Source organism: Amphiprion ocellaris, chromosome 4 (genome assembly GCF_022539595.1).
Source record: "Amphiprion ocellaris isolate individual 3 ecotype Okinawa chromosome 4, ASM2253959v1, whole genome shotgun sequence".
Taxonomy (NCBI): domain Eukaryota; kingdom Metazoa; phylum Chordata; class Actinopteri; family Pomacentridae; genus Amphiprion; species Amphiprion ocellaris.
The window spans coordinates 39,561,343-39,578,406 of NC_072769.1; the positions used below are offsets into that span (position 1 = coordinate 39,561,343).

Genomic DNA, 17,064 nt, shown 5'->3' on the forward strand with positions numbered 1-17,064 from the left:
TCTGTTCAACGTTTTGGCAGCAACTTTGGCTTGTTATGTATGTTAGTGCATGTGAGTTCCTCCCTTTGAAACTGTTGGTCCATTTATAAATGAGCGTGACCTCCCATGCTGCATTGAAGAGCGAAAGTGTTTGTCTGTTGCCACCCAAAAAGGAAAAAAATTAAAAGGAAAATATTTATTTTAATGTTACTTATAACATTTAAATACACTTGGTTCATTTCCAGTCAGTGTGAGAATCTCTGCTGCTGTTTTTGCTGATTTACTTGCCTTTCTTGTGGTGTTTCACTGTGTGTGTTTCTACTCTGCATGTCATTATGAAACAGATACATGCAGACTGGAGCAGATCACACATAAGTGGAGTGAAGTAGAGACAGGTCAACTAAACCACTCCTCACGGCCATTCAGTAGATTTTACTATACTAGCATGGGGTAACAGTTATTGTTGCTGTCTCACACGAACTCTACCTTTTTGATTGAAATGAAATGAGAGGAGAGGAGGGGAGATGCCTTTAATTACACATCACACTCTTGAGTCACTTGATGCACTAGAACTGAAACAAGACTCTTTTTGTGAAACTTTTGTTGAAGTGAGAATTTGTTGTATCATGCATGTACCAAAGGTCCTGTTTCTTGACTGTGAAATGAGTTTAAGTGGGTACATTCTGTTGACTTTGCACTTCTTTGTGCAAGAAAGCAAATGTTGACATTACACAGAAAAGTTTGTGTTTGAAAATGTCGTTATGATCATAATGGTTAGCAGTGCGGAGGGCGCAGGGTGGACTTCTTTTACCCGTGAATAGGTTTTTTGTACAGCTCTGTTGGGAGACAACACAAACAATGATGAGTCATTTGAGTCCAAGCCATATTTACAGCTGTAATCTGGCAATTCTGTAAGGGGAGGGGACTTTCTATTCACAGAGCTTCCTTTCTGCCATTTATAAAGCAAATGTTTTATATTGGATATCCTGTAATAAAGAGGCTGATGGAGAAATGTTTGGCTTAAAAACAAGCATGAAAAGAGGCACTGTAGGAAAGTCAGCACTGTATATAATGCAGGGGATCTCATGAGATTGATGCCATTTTGTGGTTTATTTGGCACCATTTCAATAAAGAAACAGCATTTGGGTTAAGGAAGGATAAAAAAATAAAAAGAAGCAGGTGAGAGGGAAGGAAAAAAGGCAGCAAGAGAGATAAATGAAGTAGGGAAGAGGGGATTATCCAGCTCCATGAAGGATAGGCGATGATGGACGAGAGAAAGAGAGGGATGATGAGAGGAGAGATGCAGGGAGACTCAGATGAGCAGGCTATTACAATGATAGATAGAGCTGAGGAAGTGCAAGGGACGGAGGGAGTCGTCGGATGAATAGAGATAAAAGGGGTGAGGGACAGACAGGACGGAGAACTGGAGGGAGGAAGATAAGATGAAAGGGGAGCCACATCTTGGATAAAGAGAACAAGCAATGCAATGAAACTGCTGTTTTTTATTTGTTGATAATGTGCAGATGGATTGGCAAGCAGTGCAAACATGCATTCATCCATATACAAATGCACACACGTGTTATAAACTGGCTATAACTTTAAGGAACTACTGCTGGATGAGGCATAAATCCCAGTGTTGCAATTTCCTTCAGACCTTGAAAGTAAGGGCGATAGCAAAACACACATATAAACACACACGCACACACACACGCACGCACGCACGCACGCACGCACGCACGCACGCACACAAAGCCACTTGAGGCCACCATAGCATGACCTCCTATTCTGCCCAGCCATTTACACTAGCTGAGTAGTTTCATTATTGCAACCATTAAAATGTAAATTTCATGTTTGAGTGTTTGAGAAAACAAAAGACTGCCAGTGTAGTCAATAAACAGTATAATCTATGCCCTGTTGAAGCACCAGAAGCAAGCTAACAAGCTAAACAGTTCTTTGGCTATTCTTTAAGGGGGAAAAAACTAATTCTGTGGATATTAGAGAACATTAGAGGAATACTTGGCAGTGACAGTGTCAATGAAACAAGACAGAAAGTAATGTAGTGAATGGATGTTCAACTTTTGTACTGGAGACAGAAGTTTCCAATAAACTGTTGTCATATGATATTATTATTACTGCTCAGTCTTTCTGTGGAAAGTATTTCCCAGTGTATTAACAGGAGGCGCTAATCGATTGTTGAAATTTGGACTCAGGATGGCTCTGAAACAGTGGACCAGCTGTTTACCCTTGTAGAGCTGCTGAGGTGGTCATGGGGGTTTCTAGGACTTGGAGAAGGCTTACAACAACTCTGTGGGGGTACAGCATATTGGGGTTATAGTCCTTGTACAACCACAGTGAAAGCTATATATTTTTTCACACAAGGTCAGACATGCTTGTAGGTGTTGTGCTCTGCCAGGGTTTCCCCTTTTCTCTAATCCTGTTGTTATTTCATGGGCTGGGTCTCTAGGTGCAGCATTGGGATGGATGTCCAGTCTGTGGAACCTTAGAATGTGAGTCTGCTCTGTGCATATGACAAGGTTCTGTTGACTTCATCAAGCTGTGACTGTCAGATGGTTTGCAGCCAAATGTGATGCAAACCTTCAAGCCTGAGACCTAATTCTGTGCTGGAAACTGGTGAATTGCTCCCTCTGGTTTTGGAGTGAATTTCTGGTACAGGTGAAGGATTTTAAGTGTCACAGGATTTTGTTTACAGGTGACAGGAAAAGAAAGCATAAGATGGACATATGGATTGGTATAAAAAAAGTCTTGAAACTATTGAGTGAATCAATAAAATCATCAGAAAAATGTTTACTAAGGAGATGTAGGCTAATTTTCTCATGGAATTGAACTTTTTGAAATGACGAGTCCCCCCTGGCCGACAACTAGAAATTTTCCAAGTGTAACCATGTTGGCTTCACTTTTTAGAGCCATAAGCTACATCCATCTTTTATATGTAGTCTATAGTTCAGATTTGCATGTTCTCCAAGTTGTTCATTTTTCTTTAAATTGGCATACTGTTTAAATAATTTGATCTGCTTGTAGTTCTAAAACTAATGTCATCTCCACCACGATCAACTGACCTTTGTGTTTTCTGCTTATTAGAAGGTTTTAGCCTGTTTATGTGAACTTAAATCAAAGAAAACATTTCCTGCTATTAGTTTAATAACCATGTTGTTAGATCATGCTATGCTGGTCTTAGCCACTGTGCCTCAGTAGAGTTTCACAAAACTGTAATAACTGCATGATTTGAAGCTACAACCTTTTTCCTAGCTCATAACACTTTACTTATCTTCTGATTGTTTTATTGGTAAATAATGAATGCATTTTTACAGCTAAGTTAAGAGCATGTGACAGGGAGCCAGCATGAAAAATGCCAGGACTCAGGCAGCTAAATGAAATTCAGCCATCACCCATTGTGATCACAGACAGACAAACCATCCATGATGTCTCCAGAGGTTGGCTGAACAGTGTTTTAAAGCTCAATGTGGTGGCTTTGGCCGTCCTTTGACATTAACCTCTTGTAACTCAAAGCTCAACACCCCTCACTGCATGATTTAAACCTTAATACAATGCAAATTTGTGAGTTTTATATATATTTAAAAAAATCAGTGCTGTACAGTTGTCGTGAGTGTAAAGACTAGCTATATAGGCCATTTTTATGCACCAGGGTGTAAACATGTTTATTTATGATTTAAAGTTGGGCATTTTAACATCGGGGTCAATGGGGACTGACTTGGCCATTCCAGGGACTGCAGGTTTTGGCACTTGGACATTTTCGACCGCAGTGGTTGCTTGAGTGTGACGTACCAAAATATCTTCTTCTGTTTGTACCTCATTAATAACCATAATCTTTCCATGAACTTTACTTCTAACCATATTGTAGTTGTCATGCAGCGATAATATAGAAGAAAATGACTTAAAAAATGTTGGCTTTAAATCTTTTAAAATCTAAAATGTTAAATTGTGCAATCTTTAGTATCGCTACTTCTCACTGGCATTTGTCTGAAGACATTAGGACAGCACACAATCCTTCTAGAGCTGGAACTGAATGACTCACCTATGCTACCAACATAAATATTAAAGTGTTGAGTTATTTTGTAAGGCACCAGTCACACTGTCCACAGGAGGAAAAGGTCAGTTTATGACAATCCCTGCTGTGCACTGCACCAGCACCAGCTGCCAAAAGTCAGTTATTTCACTCGTCGTTGTTTGTTGGCAGAATAAAGCAGCAATTCTCTCCTTTACTGAAGACAATTTACCACAGAGCTCATCTCAGGGGTAATTCAATCTTCAGGCTGTGGGAGAGACGCAAACACAGTCACAGATTGCTTCAGTCATGCAAACACATACAAATACACCAGGAAATGCACACAGTTTGCAGACAGTATATGAAATGACACAAAACCACAACCATAAGCCGTAGCCAAACACTTGCTTCTGCACACTTGTAGACACATGCTACTGAAGGACTGCATGCACACTCAGTGGAGGATGTGTGAAATGAACAGAAGAGTCAGTTAATGGTGCTGATGGAAATTATCCATGTCTGGTTCCCACTGGCCACAGCTTAAAGGACTGGGCCTGTTTACTACATTACCCTCCACCCCTTTGGGTGATGGCATATTAGTAGCCAAGGTAACAGTCATAAGCATATTCTTTCTCTGTGGCTTTCTTTTCCATCTGTTTATTCTCAACTCTAATCTAATTTTCACTTTGCTCCTTTCCTTTCTCCTTTTTCCTTGTGCTTGTACGGGTCTCCGACATCCATCTGCAGCTGCTCCAACAGTCAGCCTTACAGGATATAATGATTGAAGATGCCTTTTGTATGAAACAAACCTTTACAGTTCTGATTACTCAACATTTGGTTGTATTCCATGATCAAATAACCAGGCTAATTCCATCATGCCAATAAACAGGCTTTCATTTTACCTCCTGGAGGGAACTACTTTGAATCTTTGCATCTTTTAATCAAATCTCAATCGTTGTTAACAAACAGTTACAGTGTCCCTTCATGTCAGGCTTTTTCTTGTATCTCTCCTTGTACGTGTTTAAATTTTTTTCTTGTTTCCTTTATATATTTTTTTGTGTGTCGGTTAATTGTTAATATTTTCCCATTAGTGTCAAGCTTGATGTTGCAGCGCTATAAGCTGCCACTGACTTCAAACAGACTTAATCAGTGTGAGGAAATGAGATGTCTGTTTCAAGTTTCTCAAAGGAAATCAAGTTCACCAACACCAACATAGTCAGAGCTAGACTTCAGTTCCACGAGAGTTCAACTGAGAGTAATTGCATGTTTTTAAGATCAACTGACTTGATTTAAATTACATTTTCCAGGTGCTGATTAACACCAATAATCACAGTAATTTACAAAAAAAGAGGCTAAAATGCTTTTGTTCACACCTTTTGTGTCCAGATTCACAAATTTCCTTCTTCTTAGTTGGATGGCTCTTGAACTATTAATGACAGCGAGGTGTAGTGTGTATCAGATGAAACTGCATAAGTTAACTTTTCAATCAATGCTAGCTACTTTTCTGTGCAACAAAGTGTGGGTGAGAAACAATAGTCACATAATAATCAAATTTAATCGTACTTACCACCTGCATAGAGTGCTGCGTCCATCTCCACATTCACTATTCTGCTTTGATTTACTGCTGAACTCATCATTTCATGGATATGTTAAGGTATAGAATGGTGTTTGTTTGTGGTCGGAGCAGTTGGGAGGGAATATATTTGCCACCTCTGAAAGTATTAACTGTATGTCAACAGTTCAGTGAATACAATAATGACATTCATTTCCATTATGCACTATATAGATACACTTTGTGTGTGGTAGTGAATGGAATATGTACATAGAAGTACATATTACACCATCATAGTTCTGATATTGCCAGACTCCAGACAAAGTCTCCTACACAGTTGGAAGGATGTATCTCTGCATATACATGCAAAAACAAGAATTTCATAATACTAGATATACGTTTTCTATGATATAAGAGTTAGTATTTGGAAATAGTTTATGGCTCCAAGGGTTAACAGAAATGCATCAGACAAAAAAGTGCTTTTTATAAATCAGTTTCTCTGAGCACTGAAAGAAAACTCTTTGAATTATTAGTAATCCAGGACCAACAAATCATTTATTATTAACATCAAAAAAGAAAACTCATCTGAGCACAAGGTTCACCAAAGGTCTCATACCAAAAGGATGAAGAGCATTGATATTATTCCCAACAAAACTAAAATCTTAGCCATTATAGGAGGATTTAAATTCTCATGAGTACTGTTTATCTACCAGGTGTGACTGGTTACTACGAGAAAAGATTTCCCACAAGGAGATATAAACAATAACATTTTATCTGTTGCTAATGGAACTGATGCTTCAATATTCAGACAGAATATGTACAAAAAAATTGAATTAAAAAAACTAAACCCATCTTCCAAGTGTGGAAATGTCAAAATGTTGATGTTTTTTTTTGGACATAAATATTAGTTAAAGTTCCAGGTATGCTTGAAGGCTGTTTAAGGCTTTGTGGCTTACTTGTCCTCTCCGTCTTCAAAATGACATGCTTTAAATCAGTGGTCCCCAAACTACGGCCCGCGGGCCGGATACGGCCCGCCTCCACATTTGGCCCGGCCCCCTGAACAATACCAGAGACGCATTATGATTTTTTTTCAGTCTGGCCACGCGATCGAAACTAATACACACATAGAATGTGACATTCTATTCCACCTTTCTGCAGTCTAGACTCGCCCCTCTCAAGTAAAACGGAATAATGGTGAAAAGGTTAGGTAAGAGAAAAACTGATTCAGAATGCAGGGTATTTAACCTGCAGTGGACGAATGATTATTTTTTTTTCTTCAGTGCAAAGAAAAGGCTGTTTGTCTCATCTGTCAAGAGGCGGGCGGTATTCAAAGAATACAATCTGCGCCGACACTATGAATCCCGTCACAAAGACAAGTATGATCACTTGCAAGGCCAAATGCGAGCAGACAAACTCTCAAAGCTAAAAAGTGGACTGTTAGCTCAGCAGAATACATTTGTACGCCACGCTCAGTTGAACCAGTCATCCGTTCGGGCCAGCTTTCAGGTTGTTCAACTGATAGCAAGCAGCGGTAAACCTTTCACTGATGGAGAATTTGTCAAGAAATGTTTGAATGCTGTCGTAGAGGAGGTGTGTCCCGAGAAGAAAGATGTCTTTAATGCCGTGAGTCTGTCGGCGAGTACAATCACCAGACGCATTGAAGAAATCGGGGGTTATGTATTTTCCCAGCTGCAGCAGAAGACCAAAGAATCTGACTTTTTTTCATTAGCACTGGATGAGAGCACGGACGTGCAGGACACAGCGCAGCTGCTCATTTTTATTTGTGGAGACTTTTCATATGAGTCATTTAAGTAAAAGATTCTGCTCTGACAACTAAGCTGAACTTTTACCTGTTAAGATTGTGCACGGCACAACAGAAAGTTAATGTTCCATGGACTTTTTTTCTGTGAAGAACCCAAAGAGGGTCATTTGGTTATTATTTATTTCATAAATAGTGTTATTATATATTTCCTGATTTTATTTTTTCTGTGAAGAACCCAGAGAGGGTTATTTGATTTTTATTGATTTCCTAAATAGTGTAATTTTATTTCAGAAATAGTGTTATTTATTTCCTGACTTTTTTTCTGTGAAGATCCCAGAGAGGGTTATTTGGTTATTATTTATTTCATAAATAGTGTTATGTATTTCATTAATATTGTTATTATTTATTTCCTGACTTTTTTCTGTAAAGCTCCCGGAAAGGGTTATTAATATTTGGTTATGTGTGGCTTTCTGGAAAACAATAAATGTTTACGTTTAGGCACCCCTGCGATCGTCACACTTTTTCTGTTACAAACTGACCCCAGCCCCCCATCAGAGAAGGGAAAAGTTATGTGGCCCTCACAGGAAAAAGTTTGGGGACCCCTGCTTTAAATTATGATGTTATTCAGTGGGACCTCTGGAAGAAGGTCCATCGTCCGCCTTCCCACTTACCCTTGATTAGTCAGCTAAAGGCTGTATCAATGCCCAATCTGTTTTACAGACAGAAGTTAACCCCTGCTTTAGTTTCCCTATAGAGATCAGAGGCAAAGTAATGGGCCGTATGATCACAATTAGTGTGGAGATTAGTGATTGATTAGCTAATTATGATAATATGATGGTTCGTATGGAAATGGAAGGGCAATGCGTTATATCCTGCAAGAACGAGAGTAAGAGGGCTGAGAGAGAATATGTATTTTATGTGAGAGAAAAAGGTAGTTGAGTGGATACATCAGGCTGTTGAAAGTGTGTTTGTACCTATATCTGCACAAGTTATACAGATGCATCTTTGTGTGTTTTGTTATGCCATTATCTGCATAAAGACAGTGAAACGTAACAATCTGTTGCCCATCCCTCTTTTTTGAGGTTTGAAATTTTGGATTCAAAGCAGCAAGAGCACACATTACCCTCTAAAAGACAGGTTACTTTTTGTTGAAAACATAACAAACCTTGCCAAGGTCTTGATGTATAATCAAACTCAAGGGCATTGTACAGCTGACCTCATAATGCAGGAGTTTGGATCTGGTTTACCCATCATTTACTCTTTCTGGTAGAGAAATCTGACCGGGGTCTGAACTGGTCTTTGGCCCAGATTATTTAGGAATGTGAGGAATTGCACTGTGGAACCTGCAACACTGCTTGTCAACTCATCAGGGCTGAAATAATGTTAAACATGTTAAAAATCTACAAGTATGGTTATGATTGTCACACTAATGCCCATTGCATCCATCAGTGCTGCTACTCAGTGGTAAACCTTCTCGCCCTTAAGGCTATCTGATAAAACTGAAAGCTGACCTACTCTTACCAGTTCCACCAGTGTTGAATGCACATTTATAAGCATTTTCTCATCCAGAATCAACTAGCTTTCTGCTTTTGTTTTTGTCTGTCACTGCAAAGTATTTTTTGCATTAAGGCGGCTTGTTGCACCACAGTCTCCATGCTGTTTACATCTGTTTCTCATGTGATCATGTGAGGTGACGCACTGCTGCTCCCTGATTGCTCCCTCTGGCCAGATAATCTTAATAATGTCCTGCCACATTATTTTCAAAACCTTTTAGTTTGTTAATGTCTGGGAATGAAGAGAAGAACATCTGTAAAGTTACTCTTTATGTGTGTGAAACAACCCAAATTCAAAATGTGTTACAATTTTAAAACTCCTGTAGTGCGAGCCTGGCATAAAATGATATTAGATATATTCAAAAAAAAAAAAAAAAAGTCAAATCCAAACAATGTTTCATCTTTTTTTCTTTACAATGTTGCTGTAAATATTTCAGTTACAGACATGGTAAAAAAACAGGCACGACATATTCCACAAGCATCACACTGTGCATATATATTAAAAAAATCTAAACATTTTAACCAGATGACAACTTGACTTTGAAAAAATAAACATTGTCTATTTAAGATAGCTTGGGGTTTGTAGCAAATATACTGCCATTGCTAATAAATCCATCATAGAAATGTGTCATAGCTCCAGATAAACTATCCAGTCATGATTTAGAGTTAATATTACTGATGGCTCACATTTAGTTTCTTGGGTTCAGAGTGCAGCACTGAGGGTTAGGACCACGTGGGATGTGCCATCACATAAGTTTCTCCGTCTCTCTCCAGGCATGCGTATCCTGGTGAACCTGCTGCTCGACACTCTGCCCATGCTGGGTAACGTGCTCCTCCTCTGCTTCTTTGTCTTCTTCATCTTCGGCATCATCGGGGTGCAGCTGTGGGCGGGGCTGCTGAGGAACCGCTGCTACCCGGAGGAGAACTTCACACTGTGAGTCAACGTCTGCTCCATGTGTCACTGTGTGAAAAAAAAGAGGAAAGTGTGAGACAATGTGATGCACAGAGATCCGCGACATGTTAGTCTGTCTCGTTGCATGTTAATCTGCCTCTTCAAGTGTGTTTGGTGTCTACACACTATCATTCTGTTTGTGTTTTCACAACACTGTAATGGTGTACATGTGAACTGGGTTTAACTTAACGTAAAAAAGTACGTATACATGCACTACTTATTGGATTACACACACAGTGTAGCTACAGCATGTGAGTTGTGTTACAGGTGTGTGAGAGAAGTCATGTGTCTGTCACCTCTCCTCTCACTACCTGCCCTCCCTCTGTGAGACTCTGGAAGACTCATTACATCATCTACTCAGCTTACTGATATTACCAGAGGGTGAGATAAAGACTCCCTCTCACTCTGTGTCTCTCAAGTGCTAATATAATGAGGCTGATTGCAAAGTCAAAATTTGCCCAAAGCAAATATTATTTTCTCAGAATCAAATCTGTTGCTGAATTCAAAAGTGACACTCTTTTTCTTTCAGCCCCTTTAACCTCTGCTATGCACAAACCACTGACATTATTTCCAATGCAGTAAGGTGTAGATATGTTAAATCTACAAACTTCAGGTAAGCATCATTCCATAAACATAATTTGACAAAATAAGATGAAAGAGTAGAGATGACCAAAATGTGATAGGGCCATTGCTGCTAAAATCAGAAACAACAAGCACAAAAAATATTATGGATCTGGGGAAGAGAAGTATTATTCTCAGGAAGAAATTGAATATTCTCTGAGACTAAAGTGGTTTGAGGGACAATCCAAAAGTTCTCCGGACTGTAGCCTGTGCATGGATTGCCTGACAGTGCCATGCACAAGTATTCACCCTCCGACAGAAATCTTCTATATTTCTCACACTTAAATGTTCCAGATCATCAATCTGATAATTATGTTTATTGCATATTATACAGAGAACCCACAAAACACAAAATGCAGTTTTGAAATTATGGTTTACTAAAGATTTATTGAAAGCTATATCACCCCTGTGAAAAAGTAACTGAACCTAATAACTGGTTGGTCCACCATTGGCAGCAACAATTGCAGTTAATGTTCGTTCCAGCTTGTCATCAGTCTTTTACATCGCCATGGAGGATTCTTGACTCTCTTCTGTGCAAAATAGTTGTAATTCATTCACATTAGATGGTTTTCGAGCATGACCTGCCCTTTTAAGGTCTCGCCAGGGCATCTCAATTAGATTCAAGTCTAGACTTTGACTCGGCCACTCCAGAACCTTCATTTTGTTCTTTTTGAGCCATTGCCCCCTGCAACTTCTTCCTCCTCCCCCAGATGAAATTCAACCTGAAGTGTCGTTGTTTTGACACAGTGGAGGAGATTCAGCACCCGTCCCAGATGGTGCTTGATGTGCTTACATAACAGGACTTCCAGAGACTGTTCCAAGCGTGACAGCAGTGCTGGAATTGATACTTTCCTGCTCAAAGCTCAAGCTAAAACAGATGGCAACCATATTTAAGGCAGGTATGGTTTTGATTTTCAAAGGTGCAGTCTTGGAATTATTTGATCGCACCTTGTGAAAAAAAAGTCACAAATTTACCAGAAAAAACTTGAATATTCTCTGATAACCTAAAGTATTTACTTTACAAAACCACCAGGTTTCTCAGAATGTTACTCTTTTCTTTAAGAAAATGAGATAGGGAATAAGAAGAGTTCTTTTGAAATGTAGGCGAGTGAACGCAACTTACAAGCTTTCAATCAGTCAATCAATCAAACAATCAATCAGATTTTATTTATATAGTACTTCTCAGAAGCATTTGCAGATTTTATGATTGCTCAGTATTTGTGTGCATAGTAGTACTAATATTTCAGCAGATTATTACTTTAAAGAACAGGGAAGATATCCAGTTTTACACTTTGCAGTGCCTTTTGTTTTTGCTTAGTTTTACCGAATCTGCTCCTGATTTCTTGGTCATGAAGACAAAGCTGGACTCGATGACCTGATGTCTTGTGTTCTTCCAAGAAATCTATAGTTTTTTCTGCTGCTGTCCTCACAGTGCTGCTCCTTATCGTCACACACATATTAGCAACGTGACGGTATAAATAGCACAGCACACCTGCAGCTACACATACGCATCCATTTGCTTTCCTGATGCACACAAGTAGAGTTGTAAGAACGTACATTTATACAAGCACACACACAAATATGAACAAGTATGACACTAGCGAATACCTCCAGCAGTGTATGTGCTTCTGAGAGAAACTCTGAGCTTTAGGAAGCTAATAATGTCAATCAGGTGCACTGTTCCTTTATCTCCCTGCTATCAGTAACTTTACAGTTTGACAACTGGATGAGATTTGCTTTTTTTTCCTACATATATCTTGGTATTTTCAGGAAAAATGTTCTGTATCTCAGTGGTTGTGGGCTGTTTATTTTGGTGGAAATTTCAGAAATTCAATTACTCTTCTGTCATGTCGCTTCAAAATCAGACAAGTGCAAATGCTTTGTGGTTGATTTAGGCTCAGTCTCTGCTCTTGTTCTGCAATAGCACAGGGAAAATACTTGTTTTCGCATTTCTGGCCATTGGACCGTGTGCTGCATATGTCTGTGCACGGTAGCAGACACACCAGCTGACATTTGCATGTCATCAACTTCAACTTCTTCAATAAACTGTCTTTTGGTAATTTTAAGCTGCCGGTTTTCATCTCACACCTCGTAAGTTACCCTACATGGATAAGATATAAAGTGATATTCAGGGTGAATAGTTTGTTATTTTTATACATTTTTGCCTAACACATTTTGTTTGTTTGCAGAATTACTAAACCTGTGTCTGTACTATCAATCTAATAGGATTTGTTTGATTGGGATAAACCACTTTGTCACGCATTTTGCTGTTTTAAAAGCTGAATAAATATTGTACACTTCAAAAAGACAGAAATACTGAGCCTTTATCTACATAAACAATCTTGTAACGTTATGTTCAGACTAGTACCAGTGAGATGTTTGGTGTACAGACAGACAGCTAGCAGATCTTCTAAACAGACCATATTATTGTTTTAATCCCCAAAAGGTCTCAATTAATGACTCCAGTGTTCGGCTTTGTGAAACAGCTTGTCCTGTCAGCCTGTGATGTAAAGCTGGTGTTATTCAGAGATGACTCACCAGCAGATCATCATTACAATTGCAAATAGCAAACTTACTTCTTATCAGGATGTCCAAAAGGCGTTTAATGTAGTTGGCTCTAAATTTGTATATAAAAGTCTTCAAAAATACTCCTTGTCTCTCAAGAAACAAAAACAGAGAACATACATGTTACTAGGTGAAACATAAAGATACTATATGTTGGCATTGTGACACCAGGAATTACAGGGACTGGAGTGTTAATTGGATGAAAAATAAAATTACAGGCTGTATATATCGTCCTGGCGTGGGTCATCATACAACTCAGAATTCTGTTTAACTTCACTTGAGGGAACAAAATGAGGATAAAGATAATAATAAATAAAATAAACACTGATGCACTTTTACTTGAGTAGGACTTTTCTTGCAGGGTTTTTATTTGTAACGGATAGAGACTTAAAAAGTTCCCAGATCTTGTATTTAAGTATATCTACCAATACCGCAGTGTAGAAACACTCTGTCAGAGGTATCCATTTGTGAATGGTTATTCAAATCTTTTAAATGACAGTTTTTTTGAAGGATATCGTCTATTGTTGTATGCGTCTGCATCATTCTGTTTTCTGGTTGTCCTGAACCTAGAGCATGTTCACTTTCACTCATTAATAAACTTCTCAGGTTTTGCTGGTCAGAGGTCAGTAATTTCACCAAATACTTTTGTGGCTGTAACTCAAAATGATATATATGTTAATTCTGCACAAATGTTAAATAGGATAAAATGATGAAGTCAGGACATTTGAGGTCAAAGGCCATGTGACATCATTAAGGGAAAATATTTTTGCATTGATTATTGAACTTCATAACTCGATCTAACTAATTCTAGTCCTACTTTCACAATGGAATATATCAAGCTCCAAAATATCTTGTTATAGAAGTGTGCAGATCTAAAATGCAATTCTAGCTTTGGTTAGAAAACACATTATTACCCTCAAATCACTGAGCCCTTTATAATGAAATGTAAGTTACTCTTAAAGTCTTCGTTAAATGTTTACATTTAGTGGCAACATGTATTTTCAGTGGTGTGCAGTATTCTAAAAATACTCTGAAAAATCCCTTGGTACCCACAAAAGGAAATAGCAAGTTGGAGTTAGGAGCTGGAAGCCTAACAGGTGTTGTTTGTTCCCAAATATGTGTATGATTAAGAGAACAGCTAATACCACTGTGAAAACACAGAGCTCAGACAATAACTGAGATTCTGAGCGCATGCCTGGGGAGACCAAATCCACGGCCAAGCATTTGATTAGGCCAGTTTGGCTACACGGAAGGGCTGGATGCCGGTTTGCACTGCTGAGCCCAGAGAGAAAATAATGATCTGATGAGAAGCTTTGGGGCAGGCCATCACCATAGTAACCAATTCAGAGATGAGACAGAGAGGGGATGTAATCACGGTATGTCCTGACCTACCTGAGTTAATTTCAGTAATGTCATCCAATGCTGGTAAAACATGCACGCAAGCTTTTTTTTTTTTTTTTTTTTTTTTTTTGCCACAGAGCTGATGCAAACAATATATGATGGTTGTAAATCAGACTGCAGAGTTTCCAGGAACAGGAGCACGAGGTATAAAACACACCATGGTTTGGTGTCTGTGCTGTCAGGAGTCCTACGTCTCTTCAGGTGTGAAATGACTGCTGCCTATCTGACATTGTCTGGTGACAAACATGATCACCTCAGTATACAGAGATACATGTCCACCGTTGTCCAATCTGATAATGAGCTGGGCTGTCGCTGGATGTTGGCTCAGTCAAGCGGAGACGAGCGGACTTGTGGATTGGTGTGTGATGGGAAGCAGAGTATAGTAAGTGGGTGGACGGTCACATTTTTTCTGATCTTTACATGTTCCGACACCTCTGGTTAGCAACAAGAGAAAAATATGAACAAGAGGAGTCACAGATGGTCTGCAGGAAATCATATCTGGTAACACAGGTCGTTCATGCAGACACACACTCTGATACAAATTCTTTTTTTTCCTGATATACACAAAATGCCAAGTGGAAAGTGTGTATATAAACAGCCCTAAAAAACAGAAGTTTGTTGAACTAATGTATGAAAAATGAGAGTGCTGAGCAGTCGGGCTCAACAGGTGAACAGAGCTTAGAATAGACATAAAAAGAGGGTGTTAATATTTCTCTTTCTGCTCATGCCAGGTGCATATACAGTCAGTCTACGCGTTCATAGAACAACCACTATATTTAAGTGATAATTCTAACTACAATATACAGGTATTCTGTTTAGTTGATGGTATTTTTCCACCAGCTAAATCCCTCTTCTTGGGAAAATCTAGCAAATTTATTGGTTGTAAATTTGTATTTGATGTTATAGGTGTTTACTCTGTAGTGCAAAAGATTTATTTTGATGTCCCCCCATGCTTTTACTTTGTTTGATACCCGAACAGTTGGTTTGCTTATATGAGATTCATATGAAACAACAGGAAAACTGAACAGCATGGAACAGCAATGACAAACCAAGTGACAGAAACCTTGATTATACTCCCATGGGGAGGTGCACGTGGACAACTGCAGAGACACACGTTTGCTGTTGTTATAAATCATCTTGTCAGCTTGGTGTCTGCTAGGACTGCTCCATTCCATACATGTGCAGTAGCTTGGCATTTACGCATTCTGCACATGAACATGACTGTTCAATGAAAGTACAATGGCAAACTGCGATGAAAGCACCTAATGAAGACACAGTGTTCGGTTGCATGAGCAAACTTCAAGTGTGCTCCTGTGCTGACTCATAAACAGTCTATGATATCACTTGATAATGGAGCTTCCTTTATTGTCCTCATGGTTGCTGTGCAGGTTTCCATAGGCATGCTAATCCCCAGCAGACCTGGTTCTCACATCATCTCCATGTGCACTCACAGACCTCCCCCACTGGGGACTGCAGGACAAACTTTGTGATCTAAAACACCCACAACCTATTTTTCACCTCTTACTTAACCTATACACCCCCAGTGGCCTGCTTCAGGGATGACAGACTTGATATTGGGTGGACACCATCTGGGATCACCAAGTCCAGACCCAAGTGGAACCTCACTGCAGTGGAGCGGCGTCGCCCTGGTCGACCACTGTCATCTAATTTACTTGCTTTCTTTTTTTGTGTGTGTGCGTCATCAAATAGCCCTAAATCAGATAATAACAGTGATAATAATAATCATAATAACAGTGAAAATAAAAAGGAAAACAATCTGGTATTTGTGGCAGTCACAGGCCTCTAAAGAGCACATCCAATCATTGCATTCAGTCCCCATGAGATGAGACGACTGGATGGCCTACCTGCCTGTCTAGTTACATACTAGTTAGTATGTCGACTCATTGTGCATCACTGGAGTCTTTCACAAGGCTAGGTAGACAAATTAGGTGGCAGGGTAACAGTTAGCACAACAATGACAAACTGCAGCCACATTTTAAACTTCCACCTCAACATTATGTCTAAAAATGCCAGACAATCATGACCACTGTCCCATGTGTGCATCTTTCAGTGTTCTTTTTTGGTCCCTAGACTCCTCTGGTTTCATCAGGATGCATTAACATGGATCTGCATATATGATTGCCACCACTCAGCCTTATTGTGACATTTGAGTGGCATTTGATGGTATTTATCTTTGGCTTTGAACGGGACACTGTGCAAATATTGTGGTGTTACTTGTTTGTGTCTTTGCAGACATTAGGTCTTTCAAATGCACTGTGCTTCACACCCCATCAAGGCTCTCTGTCATTGACTTATCCTCCAGCAGGACTAAGACAGTGCATGTATGTCTTTGGAGGAGTGGCTTTAGAGGGAGGCCTGAAGCAAGTAGTTGGAATATTTTTCAGTGGTATTCATTCAAAATTCAGTTTGCTCTTGCTGGTTTCTACAGACCTGCTGCAGACTCCAACTTAAGTTGTTGGTAAAGTACAAATCATTACAAACTGTAAAGATTATTATGGTTCAGAAAAAAAGCCAGAAAACTTTCTCCTGGCTGCCTTGACCTTTTGTTAGGTTCCGATCACCAGATCTGCCTGGCCAGGAATTAAACTGGCCATAGTTCTCTTATCTAATTGCACCCGTAGGAATAAAGAGCTG

General features: G+C 39.3%; 1 protein-coding gene across 4 annotated transcripts in view; it reads left to right on the top strand.

The window, feature by feature from the left end:
- The window catches only part of LOC111587353 (voltage-dependent T-type calcium channel subunit alpha-1I-like), a 277,496-nt gene that overhangs the window by 159,679 nt on the left and 100,753 nt on the right, over window positions 1-17,064 (top strand). For all 4 annotated transcript variants that reach the window (XM_055010174.1, XM_055010175.1, XM_055010173.1 and 1 more), the window contains exon 6: window positions 9,645-9,804. In XM_055010174.1, coding sequence (XP_054866149.1) covers window positions 9,645-9,804 — 160 coding nt within the window. The remainder of the gene's footprint in view (window positions 1-9,644; window positions 9,805-17,064) is intronic.